General features: G+C 39.6%; 1 protein-coding gene and 1 non-coding gene across 2 annotated transcripts in view; both read left to right on the top strand.

The window, feature by feature from the left end:
• The window catches only part of clcf1 (cardiotrophin-like cytokine factor 1), a 29,894-nt gene extending 13,252 nt beyond the window's left edge, over positions 1-16,642 (top strand). Inside the window, exons 2-3 of the mRNA XM_017691973.2 lie at positions 12,404-12,564; positions 15,200-16,642. Of these exons, the coding sequence (XP_017547462.2) occupies positions 12,404-12,564; positions 15,200-16,249 (1,211 nt within the window). The 3' untranslated portion in view covers positions 16,250-16,642. The remainder of the gene's footprint in view (positions 1-12,403; positions 12,565-15,199) is intronic.
• Positions 13,878-13,980, top strand: LOC119263940. The gene has a single exon (XR_005130654.1). It is a non-coding gene; the product is annotated as a U6 spliceosomal RNA (small nuclear RNA).
• Positions 16,643-16,897: the final 255 nt, after the last annotated feature.

Here is a 16,897-nt window from a genome sequence, read left to right as displayed (position 1 = left end):
TTGTTTTTATGCAATATCAAGACATGATGTCATCCATACAATATGTCCCATATGAATGAAATATACAGGTAATCAAGGATAGTAATTGGGAGTTTGCCTCCCACCCACACACACACACACACACACACACACACACACACACACACACACACACACACACACACACACACATACACTTTGGAAGGCTTCTGGGATTTAGGAACATTGCTGAAAGGATTTGATTGCATTCAGTCACAAGAGCTATAATGAGGTCAAGTACTGATGCTGGATTACAAACTCCAGTTCATTCCATAAATACTGGGTGGAGCTCCATCACTCTACAGAACGCAGTTCCACTGCTCCACAGCCCAATCAATGCTGGAGGCTTTATACCCCTGTAACCGACACTTGGCATTGGACATGGTGACATTAGGCTCATGTGTGGCTGCTCCAAAGCTTCTCATTCAACTGCCGATACTTTTCTATGGAGATGAACACCTATGTCAGCAGTGAGTGTAACTGAATTCAGTTATCAAATGGGGTGTCCAGACAAATTTGACTGGACACATGTTTTAGCCGCATATAGTCTATATATCAATGGACTATTACAACTGGGACTTTGGTTCAGACCATGGTAAAACTACAGAAAATGCATTGATAATGCTACTTTCTGCTAGTGCCCCTAAGAGATTCTAGTAGTACATTGATGCTAAACTAATGGAAATTAACATTAACATTTTTTGACTGTTCTAGATTAAACGCATTAAACATTTTAAGCTGCTTTACTTGAAGCTTGCAAATGACATTCATATATTTTATCTTTACTCACTCAGTAAAAGGCTTGGGCACTGAGCAGCTACTGTTGGTTTCCGTTTCTAACAGCTGAATGAATCGTATTGGTCAGCATACCACTCGGACTCTGCATCCAGAAGTGTGTAGAGTGATGTTTTTTTCTCACAAACTTGGGTCTCACCCCCTAGTTTATTTTACTTATGTTATTGGTTAATCTGACAGGAAGATGGATACGTAGATACAGACAAACTAGCTCTCCCATTGCTTAGGACCTCAGGAGCTGACATGAAGGCCGAATAATGGGAGAGCTCACTTGGCTGTGTGTACCTAGATACTATGCAGAAAACTATCCCAATTGGAAAATTTTCTGTAAGGCAGTTCAGAAATGTAACCGTTTTGTTTTCAACCAAAACTATACCAAAAGTAAGATTATTACTACAATATATCCAGAGTTAAAACACATGTGTGATTATGTTGAACAAAATGAAACAATATTTTATTTCATAAGAAACATTAGGCCAAGAAGCCCCCTGACAGCTCTTTGCTTGTGTGTGTGTGTGTGTGTATATATATATGCCCTATGCCTATGCTCTATGAAACAACGTATAAACAATAACAATTTTTAAGCTTTTATTTTAAACAAATACAACATATAGCCTTTGTAAAAAACACTTTACCAAGTCAGGACTGTATTTTGGTCCTCTTACTGTAGGTTGCCCAAAAAAATACATACGAAAACAAACACATGCACACACATGAACATGCTCATCAGAACTACTCATCATAAACACCCAGATAAGCAAACTATCACCATGTAAGGCATGTAAACAGCGCACTGGCATTAAGACAAGGATATCATTCCATGCAAATGCAGTCTACAAACAAAAAAGCATCTCCAGCAAGCAAGACCCCACACACTTGACAGAGGAACGGCCCCATACTTCACATTTTCACACTCAAAAAGTAACATCTAATGTATTTAAGTGCTCAATGTGTAAAGAAATCAGCTTTGTCAGCCTTGTCCATTTCAAAAATCTGCAGGCCCAAAATAGCCTACCGTGGGAAGACTGCACTCTGATTTTATATGCAGTCCAAGTTGTATCAAACTCCAAATGCTTTTCATATGCTAACCTCTTAAAAACACTGCGTTCTCTGAATTTGTTTGTAACCATAACTGTAAAACTGGAATCAAGCCGCTTTTTGCCTTGCCTGCAGCATCGTCATCTTTGCCAGTTGAGAATCATTTTGATCGATTGTGAGGGGGTCTGCATTCACCAGGGGAGAAATTAGAGAAACAATGCTTGGGAGATCTTTAACTATAAGCAGCTTCTCGCACATCTTTTTTCTTCACCACAGTGTTTTCAGTTGCTCAAGTTGCACAAACCAATTCCACATGGCCGACACCCATGAACAGCACACAGTAGTGATGCTCATTATTTTCTCACAAAATGTATTAGCATGTGCAGAAATGCACCCACAATCCTCACAATCTCACAAAATAATAGTTCAATAAGCCAGACTGAAAGAAATGTTTTCTTTTTAGGCAAGGCAATTTTTTTTATGTAGCACCTTTCATACACTGTGGTCATTTGTGGTCATTCAAAGTGCTTTGCAAATAAGAAATTATATAAATTACATAAATACATAAATAAAAGATAATTTAAATTCAAATTAAAGCGACGTGGGAAATATTACAGCATGATTAAAGCACTAGATTTAAAAAACAAGAAGTTAAACATTAAATTAAAAATCCAATTAATTAAAATAGTTAAGTGTAGTGCTGTTACAGGAGAGAAGTGCAGTAGAGCTAACAGTGTTTTAAACTGAGCTGAAAGCTGCTCAGATAGGAACGTGCTGAGCCCAGATTTAAGGGTGTACAGAGTCGGGGCTCTTTTAATGGTCTCTGTCAACTGGTTCCATTTAAAGCAGCATAGTATCTTAATGCTGCTCCTCCATCTTTAGTCTTCACTTTAAGCAGGACTTACTGACTTGTTCTTAATGATCTGAAAGTTCTGTTTGGCTCATTCTGCTGCAGCATATCAGATAAATATGCTGGGCCTACATTAATAAGACATTTATAGGTCATTAAAACCTTAACCCCTTTAATCTCAGGCTTATTAAATACTAATGCATATAATTCAGTAACTACATGGACTACAAAGCAAACTGTAGCTATTCTTAAGTTAGAAGTGTGTAATTTTTTTTTTCCACCGGTGGAAACTGGCCATTCAAGGGGTTAAAGTCTACTCTGTCACTTACTAATAATCAGATTTAATTGGAGTGATATGTTCCCTTGTTATTACGCCTAGTGAGACTCTGGCAGCTGCATTTTGAATCATCAGAAGCTGTTTGATTGTCTTTTTTGGGAGTTCAGTTAGAAGAACATTACAGTAATCAATCCAGAAAGAAATAAAATCATGGGTGAGTTTCTGGATGAGCTGGTCTGGTTTAGTCAGAAAATCTCCAATCTTGTTGATGCTTTTAAAGCAACAAAAGGCTGATGTAGTAACTGCTTTAACACGACTGCTAAAACTGAGATCCGAGTCTGTTATTACACCAAAGTTACGTACTAGTTCTTTGGATTTTAGGGCATTCAAATTCAGATAGACAGCTAGTCTGTGCCTCTTATTGCTATACCTCAATAAAATTATTTTTGGTCTATTTTATTCAGCTGCAGAAAGTTATGTTCCATCAAGTTAGTAATGTGCTCAACAAACGGAGTCAAGGGGACCATGGCTGTTTGGGGAGAGGGCCAAGTAGATCTGAGTATCATGCATAGCTGTGGTAAGATATTCCTTAGCCTTTAGGATTTGGCCAAGAGAAAAGAACCATGTATAAATTAAATAAGAGTGACCTGAGAATCGTACCCTGAGGGACACCACAGGTCACTGGCACTCTCTCAGAAACATTATTTTCTGTTTCAACAAAGTAGTTCCTTCCTTGCAGAAATAAACTGAACCAACCATTTACCTTCATTTGTGCACATTACACAGGATTAGACAAAAACAAATGGCTTGATATCATCAAGAAACAAAGACCAAGACTTTAATTAAATTACAAAGACCATGAACAAGGTCATTCACAGTGGTTTGATGTGAAGTGCTTCATTCTAAAGAAACAAAGTCATAATTGTTCAAAGTGGTGGTGATAGGAACCAGACGTCATGCCTCTAAAAGCTCCCTCACAGAAGCCATTTCAGGAAATGGTTACGAATACATTCTCGGATGCCTGAGACATTGCTTTCCAATAGTTTTGTTCTAAGCGTTTGGTCGAAACCTGTTTTGTCCATTCATGGCAGAGAGAGTCATTTGCAAAAGTTTAAACAGGGTCAAATGACATGTTCTGTAGTGAAAGGAAGTGAACGTGTTCTCCACAGGGAACTTTGATATGCCATTTTTCTGCAATTTTAGCGGACAGTTTCTGTTTCTTTGCTGTGTTAACTTATTCTCATTTAGAAAATAATTAAAAAAAACATGGAATTTGACTGGGGTGCCCAAATTTGTAAGATTGTATGATTGTGTATGATTGTACATTCAAAGTAAAATAGTCCTCAAATTGAAAATATTTTTCCAATTATGAATTTTACCTCTATCAACACTACATATAAAACTCAGAATGCACATGTAGGTTCATGAGCCGCTTTGGATATTAAATAAATTGTCTATATTTATATTGTAAACATTGTGACCCCTGGTTCCTATCACCAACACTGGAAAGAAATCTGAGTGAGAACATTTCTCCACAATGAACCATTTCACATCAGATCACTCCGAATAACTCTGTGTACAGTAATTTTAGAAAATCTGTTGAATCCCCTTTTAATCTACTACAAAGGAAAGCTTTACTTGCTGTAATGTGTGTTTGTTGAAAAGTGAATGTATATTCTCTCATAAATACACTGTACACCCTGTTCTACTGATAGCTCTCTGCACATGAATCTTCATTTTCAAAGTACTCTGCTGCAGAGAGGATATCTAATACACAAAGGCTAAAAGTATGTGATCTTAATAGACAGGCATTAATGTCACGCATGATTTAAAGCAATTATTAATCATTGTATTTTTGTTGTGTTAAGACACGAAAAAATGTTTCATGTGTAATGCAAGAGAAATTTGCCTGTAGCTGCTGATCTCCTGCCAGAATGTTCATCATAAAGCAGTTTCCCTGTTCAGTGGGAGAGAAACCAGCCAAATCACACTGACAGCCAAAAGTTTGGGGACACGTCACCTTCTGGTGCAATATTCCTAGTAATATTGGATTTCCAGGATAACTTCTCAATTAAGCAGGAAATCCTACCTGCATTTTCTTCCTATAAAGTCATAATTAAAAGACAAAAAAGCCATCTGTGGTGCATTTTTAAGTTACATTTTTTGTGTATCATTGTTGTGTCAAAGGAACTATTATTTATGACATTGCAACATCCCTAAACCTCTTCAAATTATGCAAAGATCTATGAATATGCATTATATGCGATTATGCAAATACTCCTTGCTACCCTGTTTCTAAGCCCCGCCCCTTCCACTACTCTATAAGCAGTCGTTTGAACAGAGGAGGCAGAGCACAAACACAACAAACAAACAAAGCTCCCACTGTAACTTTAATAATCAGAAAGATTCCAGAAATGCTGGTGGTTTAGCCTTCTCACTAGGCTAACGTTAGCCTCTGGTACTAACATGGACATGAGTTAAAAATAGCTTGAGCTGATAGTTACACACACACAAACCGAGGTTTATCAGCTCAGATTTTAGTCTTTTTTCTCTTCACTTGCGTCAGTGAGGCTTCAGTGAGCTGGAATAAACCTGGGCAGTTGTGTGTACAGCTGTTTAGGCCTTTTTGCTAAGCTAACTCTAGCTTTTAGCGCTCTCATCGGTGCTTGAGGCTTGAATGCTGGCCTTATGCTGCCCCTTATGACTCTCCATGGTGCCTATTACATTAGTATATTGGACCTTCATAGGTTAAAGCTCATTTGCAGAATACAAAACTAAGCCACTCTGTACAGCTCACTATGAATTATTTCTCAGATTTACTGAGAAAGCATGTTTATGTGATGGAAAAAGTTGAACCTTTGTGTGAACATTGATACAAATTTCACTCTATTTTTTAATCACTGTACGCCATCCAAGGAGATCTAGACACACGTTTTTGAGGATTTAAAACATAAAAGCTCTTCACACTGCAGAAAAAACCAGCACAGTCTGGTCTAAGATGGTTTATGCTTGTCTAGTGCTGTTTTAGCTGGTCACCCAACACATTTAACATGAATGCTAAGATGTGCAATATGCCTTTGCAACAACACCCAATTTAACGCCTGTGGCAAAACATTTCTTGTGGGAGCATCTGGTTTCATTTCATTTCATTTCATTTAATTGCTTTAAAAAGTAATGTAACCCAAACTAGGCACATTGTTCCTTACAGCTATTAACTTGGCAGATAGCTAACAGGCTAATCTAATTAAGTCTGAAATATTTGCTAAAACCTCTACACATAGTGTAGTATGGTAAATATACACCACCATTAGCTCAGTGCTAACATAATATCTCAGATCTTATACTAGCACTAACTAGCACTAGTGTTGTGGTGGTAAATGGATAAAAAAAGAAAACAAATTGTACAATGGATTATGTCAACTAAAGAGATTTCTGCTTGACATATAAAGTTATTACAAACAAACAAACAAAACAAGCTCACTTGTTAAAAATATTTTGAAAGGCTAGACAGATACTCTGTTTATGAGAGGAGGTCCAAGCTAAAACTAATTGCCAAAACCCTGAGGCTCACAATTGTTCACTTCTATCAGAGAAATAAAGGGATTTGTAGGAGCTCAGTTTGCATCCTAGCCAAAGAACAAAGAGCTGACCGTTTTACTTGGGTTTTCGGTTTTTACAGCTGTTGTGCAAATTACGACACAAGTGACAGTTCTGTACTGAGCAAAACTCTCCGCACTTTGTCTAAAGGTTCAGAGCAAGACGTTGAGAAAGAGGCCTTTGGCTTTTTGCATATTTAGAGCTGACAGTTGTAGTTAGTGTTGACTGAGTCACTGTCTACTGAAGAGTAAACACACTATTTGTCTTGTAGTCAGTGCGCCTGATTTGATTGTTTTATTTGATCTGGGTGTTTTGAATTGTGACAGCTGCGACGAGATTTGCAGGAAATGGTTCTCATAAGAACGTCAACATTTTTGTTTCTTTGGGTTTTGCGACATGTTTTGATAAATGCTGCGTTTTGGCACTTGCGCTGTGAATCTGAATTCATGTCTGAGAACTACTATGTCCAAGCCAAAAGATTAACCTTTCGCTCAGCGAATAATGGAACAATACTGATGAAAATCACCTTTAGTGAAGACCATGTATTCACTGCTAATGGTGTGTTTGCACGGCCCTTGTAAACTTCTGAATTTCTAAGTTTACCTCAAGAAAGCTGTGCTCAAACGGCTGACAAAATTGTAAATATAAGTGGTAAACTCAGGGAAGAGGCATTGTTTCTGATGCCACGTGAAATCTGCACGGGCTCACAACTAAAGCCGAACCATGACGCGTGCCCACAACTTTGAGATCTGACCCAACCCAAAGTGCGAAATTTGAAACCCGAACTTGCAACCACACGCTAATAGTGATCGATTATCCTAGACACAGTTTACAGTGCTTTGCTTTGTTAGTAAGCGCTTGAGCTGATAGAAAAACTTCAAAAAACTCATCCGAAGGCCGAGCTTTTGCTGTAGCCGACAGTGACTTAACGGGTGTGAGGAAGTACCCTGACACAGACATTTGTTTCTGTCTATCTCTGCAAAATGGCTGAATCCACAGTAAATGTGTCGCTAAAGAGATGACATACCAGTCTTCCTGCTATCATAACTCAAAATACTAATGCAAACTGGACACTGTATGTGGCCAGTCTGATTTTACTCGACCAAACAACCGGATCATAATGTGTCCACAAAGACGACTCTGACTCTTGGAATTTTAAACTGTTTCCTTTATTTCATCCAAGATGAATTGTAAGGAAGACTGGCCTTTTTGTACACATGCTAGACTGTACTAGGGAGAGAGAGAGAGAGAGCGAGTGAGAGTGCAGAGAAAATGCGTGAGAGTGCGTGAAATTTATGTTGGCAGTTTCTTTCAAACAAAAACAAATATTCTACATGAAAAATCAGCTCAAATCTGGCCTAAAAAACGATATTTTGTCAAGTCGCCACGAAAACAGTAGACCATACTAGCAATCAATGCGCCGATGGTAAATATGCTGATGACACTTTAATTTATATTTCATGTGTGTAAATGATCATGAGATTACTCATACCTGAAGTAAATAGGCAATCCCAATCAGTAAAAAACCAACAGCAAAATGATTTTTTGCAGTGAACTCTGTCTGTGTTTACATGCAAAGATTTTTGCCAATCCTATTGAATACATTCCAATTATATATTAAGACTGAGGTGTTTATCTACGCACTCTACTCAACAATCTGATGGGAATCACTGTTTACATGCTCACTAAAAAGTAATCAGAGCCAAAATGGCACACATGTGTAGAGAAGCACTTAGAGAAGATGTTGCCATGACAGCGAGCATCACATGAGTCCAGTCAGAGTGAGATGAGTTTCCAGTTGGCACGCTTGTGTTTTTAATTGCTTTAAAATGATGTCAGACTCAGAAAAACATCCTTATGTGTACCGTCAGAGCATAAACTTTGTCTCCTCTGCAGACCAGTTTCTGCTCCGCCATGTTGAACGTTATAAACTTTCATGACGTGACGCACATGCAGAAAGGACTTAAACATTAAACATTATTAATTTAGTCAGATATGGCCTTGCCACAGGGGCCTGTCATGGGCTGGAGGTTAGGGAACCAGCCTCGTGACTGGAAGGTTGCTGGTTCGATTCCCTTGGCTGACAGTCCATGACTGAAGTGCCCTTGAGCAAGGCACCTACCCCCAATTTTTCCCTGGGCGCCATGGATAGGGCTGCCCACTGCTCTGGGCAAGTGTGCTCACTGCCCCTAGTGTGTGTTCGCTAGTGTGCATGTATGTACAGTGCATCCGGAAAGTATTCACAGCGCTTCACTTTTTCCACATTTTGTTTTGTTACAGCCTTATTCCAAATTTAATTATATTAATCTTTTTCCTCTAAATTCTACACAAAATACCCCATTGTGACCATGTGAAAAACGTTTTCTCGAGAGTTTTGAAAATTTATTAAAATTAAAAAACAAAGAAATCATATTTACATAAGTATTCACAGCATTTGCTTAATACTTTGTAGAACCACCTTTGGCAGCAACTACAGCCTCAAGTCTTTTTGAATATGATGCCACAAGCTTGGCACACCTATCTTTAGGCAGTTTTGCCCATTCTTCTTTGCAGTACCTCTGAAGCTCCATCAGGTTGGATGGGAGACGTCTGTGCACAGCCATTTTCAGATCTCTCCAGAGATGTTCAATCGGATTCAAGTCTGGGCTCTGGCTGGGCCACTCCAGGACATTCACAGAGTGGTCCTGAAGCCACTGCTTTGAGATCTTGGCTGTGTGCTTCGGATCGTTGTCCTGCTGAAAAATGAACCGTCGCCCCAGTCTGAGGTCAAGAGCGCTCTGGAGCAGGTTTTTATCCAGGATGTCTCTGTACATTGCGGCATTCATCTTTCCCTCTATCCTGACTAGTCTGCCAGTTCCTGCTGCTGAGAAACATCCCCATAGCATGATGCTGCCACCACCATGCTTGACTGTAGGGATGGTATTGGCCTCGTGATGAGCAGTGCCTGGTTTCCTCCAAACATGACGCCTGGCATTCACACCAAAGAGTTCAATCTTTGTCTCATCAGACCAGAGAATTTTGTTTCTCATGGTCTGAGAGTCCTTCAGGTGCCTTTTTGCAAATTCCAGACGGGCTGCCTTGTGCCTTTTACTAAGGAGTGGCTTTCGCCTGGCCACTCTGCCATACAGGCCTGATTGGTGGATTGCTGCAGAGATGGTTGTCCTTCTGCAAGGTTCTCCTCTCTCCACGGAGGAACGCTGGAGCTCTGACAGAGTGATCATTGGGTTCTTGGTCACCTCCCTGACCAAGGCCCTTCTCCCCCGATCGCTCAATTTAGACGGCCGGCCAGCTCTAGGAAGAGTCCTGGTGGTTCCGAACTTCTTCCATTTACGAATGATGGAGGCCACTGTGCTCATTGGGACCTTCAACGCAGCAGTAATTTTTCTGTATCCTTCCCCAGATTTGTGCCTCGAGACAATTTTGTCTCGGAGGTCTACAGACAATTCCTTTGACTTCATGCTTGGTGTTTGCGCTCTGACATGCAGTCAACTGTGGGACCTTATATAGACAGGTGTGTGCCTTTCCAAATCATGTCCAATCAACCACAGGTGGACTCCATTTAAGCTGTAGAAACATCTCAAGGATGATCAGTGGAAACAGGATGCACCTGAGCTCAATTTTGAGCTTCATGGCAAAGGCTGTGAATACTTATGTAAATATGATTTCTTTGTTTTTTAATTTTAATACATTTTCAAAACTCTCGAGAAAACTTTTTTCACATGGTCACAATGGGGTATTTTGTGTAGAATTTTGAGGAAAAAGATTAATATAATTAAATTTGGAATAAGGCTGTAACAAAACAAAATGTGGAAAAAGTGAAGCGCTGTGAATACTTTCCGGATGCACTGTATGTGGGTGTTTCACTGCATGGATGGGTTAAATATGGAGGTCTAATTCCACAGTGTGCAAACACAGTTGACTGATGGTTCTAAATTCTAAAATTCACAGCTAATATTCTTCTATTAGCAGATTATTTACAGGATTATTGTATCCCAAATGGCCTCAATCGGACTGGTCTATTCTGATTGTTATATATACATGGACATATTCTGTTCCGATTGAGCTAGTAGTCGGATCATTAATGGACTATTAGGCTGCATGTAAACGTGGCTACTGTCTCTAGTCCATTGCAGCAGATATGGATCATACTACTGGCCTGGTTCAAAACATATTTTGGACTTGTACGTGCCTTGGATGTTAGACTAAAATCCTTTTGCTTTGAGTGACCCTGTCCCTTAATTATGTTTATTTTGTTTAAACAAATGATTAACTTTGCATTTTGTCGCTACCAAAACAACCGTAACACTACCAAAACTACCAAGTGCTTAAGTAATGACAATTTTAGTAGTGACAACTGTAGTTAATTTGAGCAGATACTGCCCAATACGTGACTAGCAAACACAGCTTTGAGCAGTTGTACACACATAAAATCATAATTTTTATTAAAACACAAGAAGTTTACTTATTTGCAGAAAATATGTGTTTCGGTAGTGACAATGTTACACATGGGTTTTAATACTTTAGAACACATTTGGACATTTTAGTACTTTAGAACACATGGACAAAGATTTTGTACACACAGAGTATGTGGGGTGGGGGAGGGTGCAGGAGTTCATTCGGGAAAAGAGCAACATGAACATAATTTATTCAATTAAAGCATAGTGCAAACAATCTTATCAAAATATGATGAGTTTAATAATGTTTCAGATAAACCAACCAAAAAAAAGTCAAAGTCAAAGTCCTAACCCTACAAATCCTTGTTTTTTACAATAATGAAAACTTGGTGTAGCAGGTTATTAATGCCTTGTTTTGCCAACATTATGTTTGGTTGTTGTTCAAAATAGTCACATTATGGAATGTGACAAGAGATTGTCACTGTTTCATCGGTGGGATTGCCAGTGCTATGGTGATGACAAGATAATAACAAGAAAGCCACAGCGGAGGTACTGCTACAGAAGGGGGCGCCCAGGAGTGGTGACTCTGGGAGCCTGTTTGCACCTGTTTACACACCTCTGAATAAACTTTACAGGATTCTGTTTACGCTTTTCAGTAAAATGCATCTCCACTCTCAACAGATAAGGTCTGATTGTACTTTTCCCAAGTAAAAAGCACATGAACACACACGTCATTACGATATGAGTGGACACACTTGGCTTTGACATTTTGATTGGCCTGATGTGCAAGAAGGCATTTGGTTTGGAGCTAACTTCAGCCTCACGAGTCCCACGTCTTCTGTGTCATTGTTTATTCTCTCATCTGCTAGTCAGCGCTCAGCAGACTTCTGCTCGCGTAATTGTATATGGATAACAAAAACGCATTCTGTTTACACTTGTGTTAAATGCGGTCAAGATTTGTCTCTGACCACCTCGAATGTGATTTGAGTTTTCCTAATCGTAATCCACTCACCAGGCATCCTGGGGGTTTTTATGTTTGGCTTTTCATGTGGTCAAGCTGTATTCTTAGGGTAAGACTCACCTTTCTGAAGCTGAAGAATGACAGAGGCAATGTAAAATACTCAGTGACCAAGATAGCACTACAGTCCTACCCCCACAAATGAGTAATTTGGGACCAATACTACCACAGGATAGTACACAAGCATTACAGACACCTATACTGCAAAAATATTATGTAGTATTACAAAGTATTGTACAGTATAGAAATCTAATGTCTGAAAGTCCTAATATAGATGTTTTATATAAGGGAAATTTACCAGTTGCCAAAGCAAAGCCAAAATCAAACAACAGGTAGTTACAATTTGGTAATGTGACAGTTTTCGAGGACCATCTGAACACCATAATCATCCTTTCTTTCTGTTTTCTATTTTCCAGTCCGTCAGGCTCCCCTTGTGCTGCTGTTAGCTGCCGTGGTGGGGTGTGTCCAGGTGCAGGACCGTGCTGTCATATTGTCCAATGAGCGCAGCACCATAGAGAGGACGTACGAGCTGACCAAATACCTGGACCACCAGCTGAAAGAAATCAAAGACACTTACGTGAGTCTTGAGTTATTGCGCTTGCGGTTTCGCATGTTTATGTTTATGTGTGTGTCTTTCCCTCTCGTCACTCGTCTCTGTGACCCCACCCCCACCCCCCACAACCACCACTACCACACACATGCAAAAGTTTGTATTCCTTTGTGGGGTATTTCCACTGATGTTTGTATGATTGTAGCTAAATTCCGCTGTGCCTAACCCAAACCCGAACTTGACCTCAGGAACCACAAAGAAAATCTTTTACTTTTTCTTGTTTTTATAATTTGTTTTTTATTTAACACCACACAGATGTCTCCACTATGTCAAAATTAGATGTTTTCTACCATCTAAAGGGACGTTAGGTCCCCACTAAGAGTGTAACACCCGCACACACTTTTTCCTTTTTACTCTTCTGTCTTCTTCGCTGCTTTTGTCTCTAAATCCTGTTCCATTTTCGCAACTCTGTCCAAATAGCCTGTCTGTGTTTATTTTGGATGAAAAACAGTGGGAAACAGAAACCCAGTTCTTTTTCTTTCTTTTTCTCTTGGGGCTGTTCAAAACTGTTCAAAAGTTTTGAATCTGTAGTAGTAATATTTTTTAGCATTTTTAAATACAATAAGTTCCAACACAGTTTTAAATCCTTTTAACTATACATTCAAATGTATTTAAACTTATTTACTCTTATAATACTAAAGTTTGGGAAACAATTCTAGTCAATTATCTATTCAAAGCAGGTTCTTGTTAAGTTATCTTCTTTGAGATTTATAAAATGTGAGGCTTTGTGGATATTAATGTTAGTATACCTTTATTTTTAATGGTAGACTTTTTAATGTTAGCTCTTCTCAGTCATTTCAGAATCATTATAGAGCCCTGTTCAACATTCTAAAATATTATTTATCACAGCTTTTCATTAACAATTAGACATTTGTGAAGTTGCACAGGATTATTGCAGTCATATGCAGAAGTTTGAACATTGCTGGACAAATATCAAGTTTTGTTAAATATCTTAATGAAAAACACATCCTAAAACAGGGAACTTAAATATAATAATACAATAATTTTATGCACAATTTCTATTGATTTGTGTTTACCTACTGTTTCTTTTGTTTGAGTTTATTACTGACAGACATTTAAAAGAAAAAGTTGCCATAACGTTTGCATGGGCCACATATAATGTTCTCTTTTTGTTAATGATTTATCACTTTTCTTTTTGTACATCATTTGAGCACAGCAGCTGCCTTTTTCACTGCATGAACACTTCATAATCACTGGACCAATGGAAACTGCTTGGAATAAAAAATCGATACCAATAAAAACTAAAATATAAAATATAAATGCTACGGCAGCACATATACTAAAATTGGATCGATACAGAGAAGATTAGCATGGCCCCTGCGAAAGGGTGACATGCAAATCCGTGAAGCGCTCCATATTTAGGGGGCAGTCGTGGGCTGGAGGTTAGGGATCCAGCCTTGTGACCGGAAGGTCGCCGGTTCGATCCCTAGAGCCGACAGCACATGACTGAGGTGTCCTTGAGCAAGACACCTAACCCCCAACTGCTCCCCGGGCGCTGCAGATTGGGCTGCCCACCGCTCTGGGCAAGTGTGCTCGCTGCCCCCTAGTGTGTGTGTGCTCACTAGAGTGTATGTGGTGTTTCACTTCACAGATGGGTTAAATGCGGAGATGAAATTTCCCCGTTGTGGGACTAATAAGGGTCACTTAATCTTAATCTAATCTTAATAAAATGTGTCATAACTATTGCACAGCCACATTTTGTGTGTAATGCCTTAACAATATGTTAAGTTCAGTAAATAAACAGTCACTGTGCCTAAAAGTGCAGGAGCATGCTCTCCGTCGAGGATGTGTTTATTTATTTTCACTTAGAACAACAACAAAACGTGCAATTTGACAAGCATATGATCTGTATAGTAGAATTACTTTAAACATCTGTATGGAACTGAGTTTAATTTTACTACAGTCATTCCAAACTTTTGAATGATGAGTCTGAACAGCTGTATAAGTAGTGTGTAATCAAATGCAAAAGTTTAGGGCACGTCTGGTCACATGTTATTTGATGTTCTAAGTGAAAATAAGTCCACCTGTCCACAACATAGAACACACTTCTGCACCTCATAACACACAATGAATGTTGGTAAATTTGGTAAAAATAACATATTGGAAAAAATATATGTGTAACATGTAGTTTGCGTAAAAGTGAAGGCACATTTCATATATATTATATAAAGCTGCTGTCGGAAAAGAACCTCATATCTTATATCATTTTTGACATAATTTGAAAATGTCTGTTGTCCTTTACATTGTATGTAAATTAAAAGTGAAGTATGTTTTTTCCTTCTCCTGTAAAGTTACCATTTTGGAGATGACAGTCTTTGTCATCAGCAACATTTTTAAACATTTTTGCTATATGTAATAAATAAAAATTGGGTGATAAAAATTAGCAAGAAATCTGACATTTTAAGTGTGTTCCTTGTAGAGGGTGAGTTAATTCATTTTCACTTCAAAAATTTATGAAGCAAGTAAACTGAAAATTTTGCTTGCATGAATAAATGCCATTCATATTGACTGAAATTTGTAAAATGTGTGAAATTTAATCTCTCTCTCTCTCTCTCTCTCTCTCTCTCTCTCATTCTCTCAGCTCTCATATCTTGGCCCTCCATTCAGTGACCCTGGCTTCTCTCCACCACGCCCCAACATCTCTTCACTGGCGGTTCCTAGCGCAGCCACGCGAGTAGATCTGTGGCGGGGCCTGGAGAACGGTGCACGCCTAGCACAGAACCAGCGAGCCTACAGTGTCCTGTTGAGCGCTGTGAGGGAGCTGGCCCGCTCCACACTGTGCCCCTACCTCCAGAGCTCCCTGCTGCATTTCTGCTCTGGACTCAGCGGCCTGCTGGGCTCTATATCAGGCCTGATGAACGCTCTGGGATACACTCCACCGCTGCATGCCAACGGACCAGCCAATCAGAGATATGGCCCTCTGCTGACCTCTCTGCAGAGAGCCAGTGCAAACAGCCCCATCCCACTGAGGAGCAACCCTGCCCGTAACCAGGGTGGCATGACCGCATCAGGGGTCCGAGAGGGGACGCCTGGAGTGGAGAGAAAGAGGGACAGAGAAAGAGGGAGGAGAGGAAGAAGGAGAGAAGGAGAGAGCTGGGCAGAAAGAGAAGAAGAAGAGAAGGATGAAGGTTTGGAAAGATGGGGGAGGAGAAGGAAGCTGCTGATGGTGGAAGAAGACAAAGATGGTCAAGGAACCGGCCAGAGCTATGACCAGAACAGCAGCAACAAGAACAACACCCACATGAGTTATTTCAGCCAATACAGTGAGGACAAATACAGTAACATTAATAGCAATAACAGCCAGTTTCCCATAGACGCTCTACCACAGAGAGAGAGAGCGCGAAGGACAAGTGGAGAAGAAGAAGAAGAGCAGAGTGTCCCCGTCCTCTTCTCCTCTCCATCCCTCCGCCCTGTGCGCTCAGGACGCGCCCTCCCTCCTTCTTCCACCTTCTCTCCCCTCACACTCCTCTACTCGGATGCGGAGGTTCCCGGCTCGCTGACCACGGGACGTCCTGCACTCAACGACTTCACACGGAAGGTAGAGGGTTTCTGGGTGCTGCGGGAGCTGCAGAGCTGGCTGTGGAGATCTGCCAAAGACTTCACCAGACTGAAGAAACGTCTGCGTGTATGAGTGCGAGTGTGCTTATGTGTTCAAAAGTTTGGAAACATTACTTCAACATGTAGAATCACTGTTTAAATAGTCAATAGTTTAAAGGAATGAGAGAAACTATACTATATGCATAGACCAATGGAAATGAGAGTGCTACCGAAGTGGTCTGTGGTTCAAAGTGGTTCCAATTTACTTCAATTAAAAGTTGTATGCAAACAGTTTAGGCATCCCTGGTCAAATGACATGTGTTGTTGATTTTTGTAGTGAAAATAAGTCAAAACATCCTCTACAGAGAACACACTTATGCACATTTCAATGCACACCTACTGTTTATTTGCTGACTAACATATTTAGGCATTAATCAAAAAAATGTGTCCTGTGCAAATGTTATGGCACACTTTATATTTTGTATTTTTGTTGGTAGATATTTTTTATTCCAAGCAATTTCCATTGGTCCATTTATCATGAATTTTTTTACGCAATAAAAAGTGCAGCTGTTGTGCTCAAATGATGTAAAAAAAAGACTGAAAAATAGAAATTGTGCCCTAAAATTTTCTAAATAGTGCCACAGTTCAGTATATTCTCTGTAGGTTCTCTGTAGAGGAGGCGTTAACTTATTTTCATTTGCACAGCCAACAAAATTTGACAAGTGGTGTCTTTTGCAAATGC

The sequence above is a fragment of the Pygocentrus nattereri genome, chromosome 8, assembly GCF_015220715.1.
Source record: "Pygocentrus nattereri isolate fPygNat1 chromosome 8, fPygNat1.pri, whole genome shotgun sequence".
NCBI classification, from domain to species: Eukaryota; Metazoa; Chordata; class Actinopteri; order Characiformes; family Serrasalmidae; genus Pygocentrus; species Pygocentrus nattereri.
This window is presented reverse-complemented; position numbering and strand designations above follow the sequence as displayed.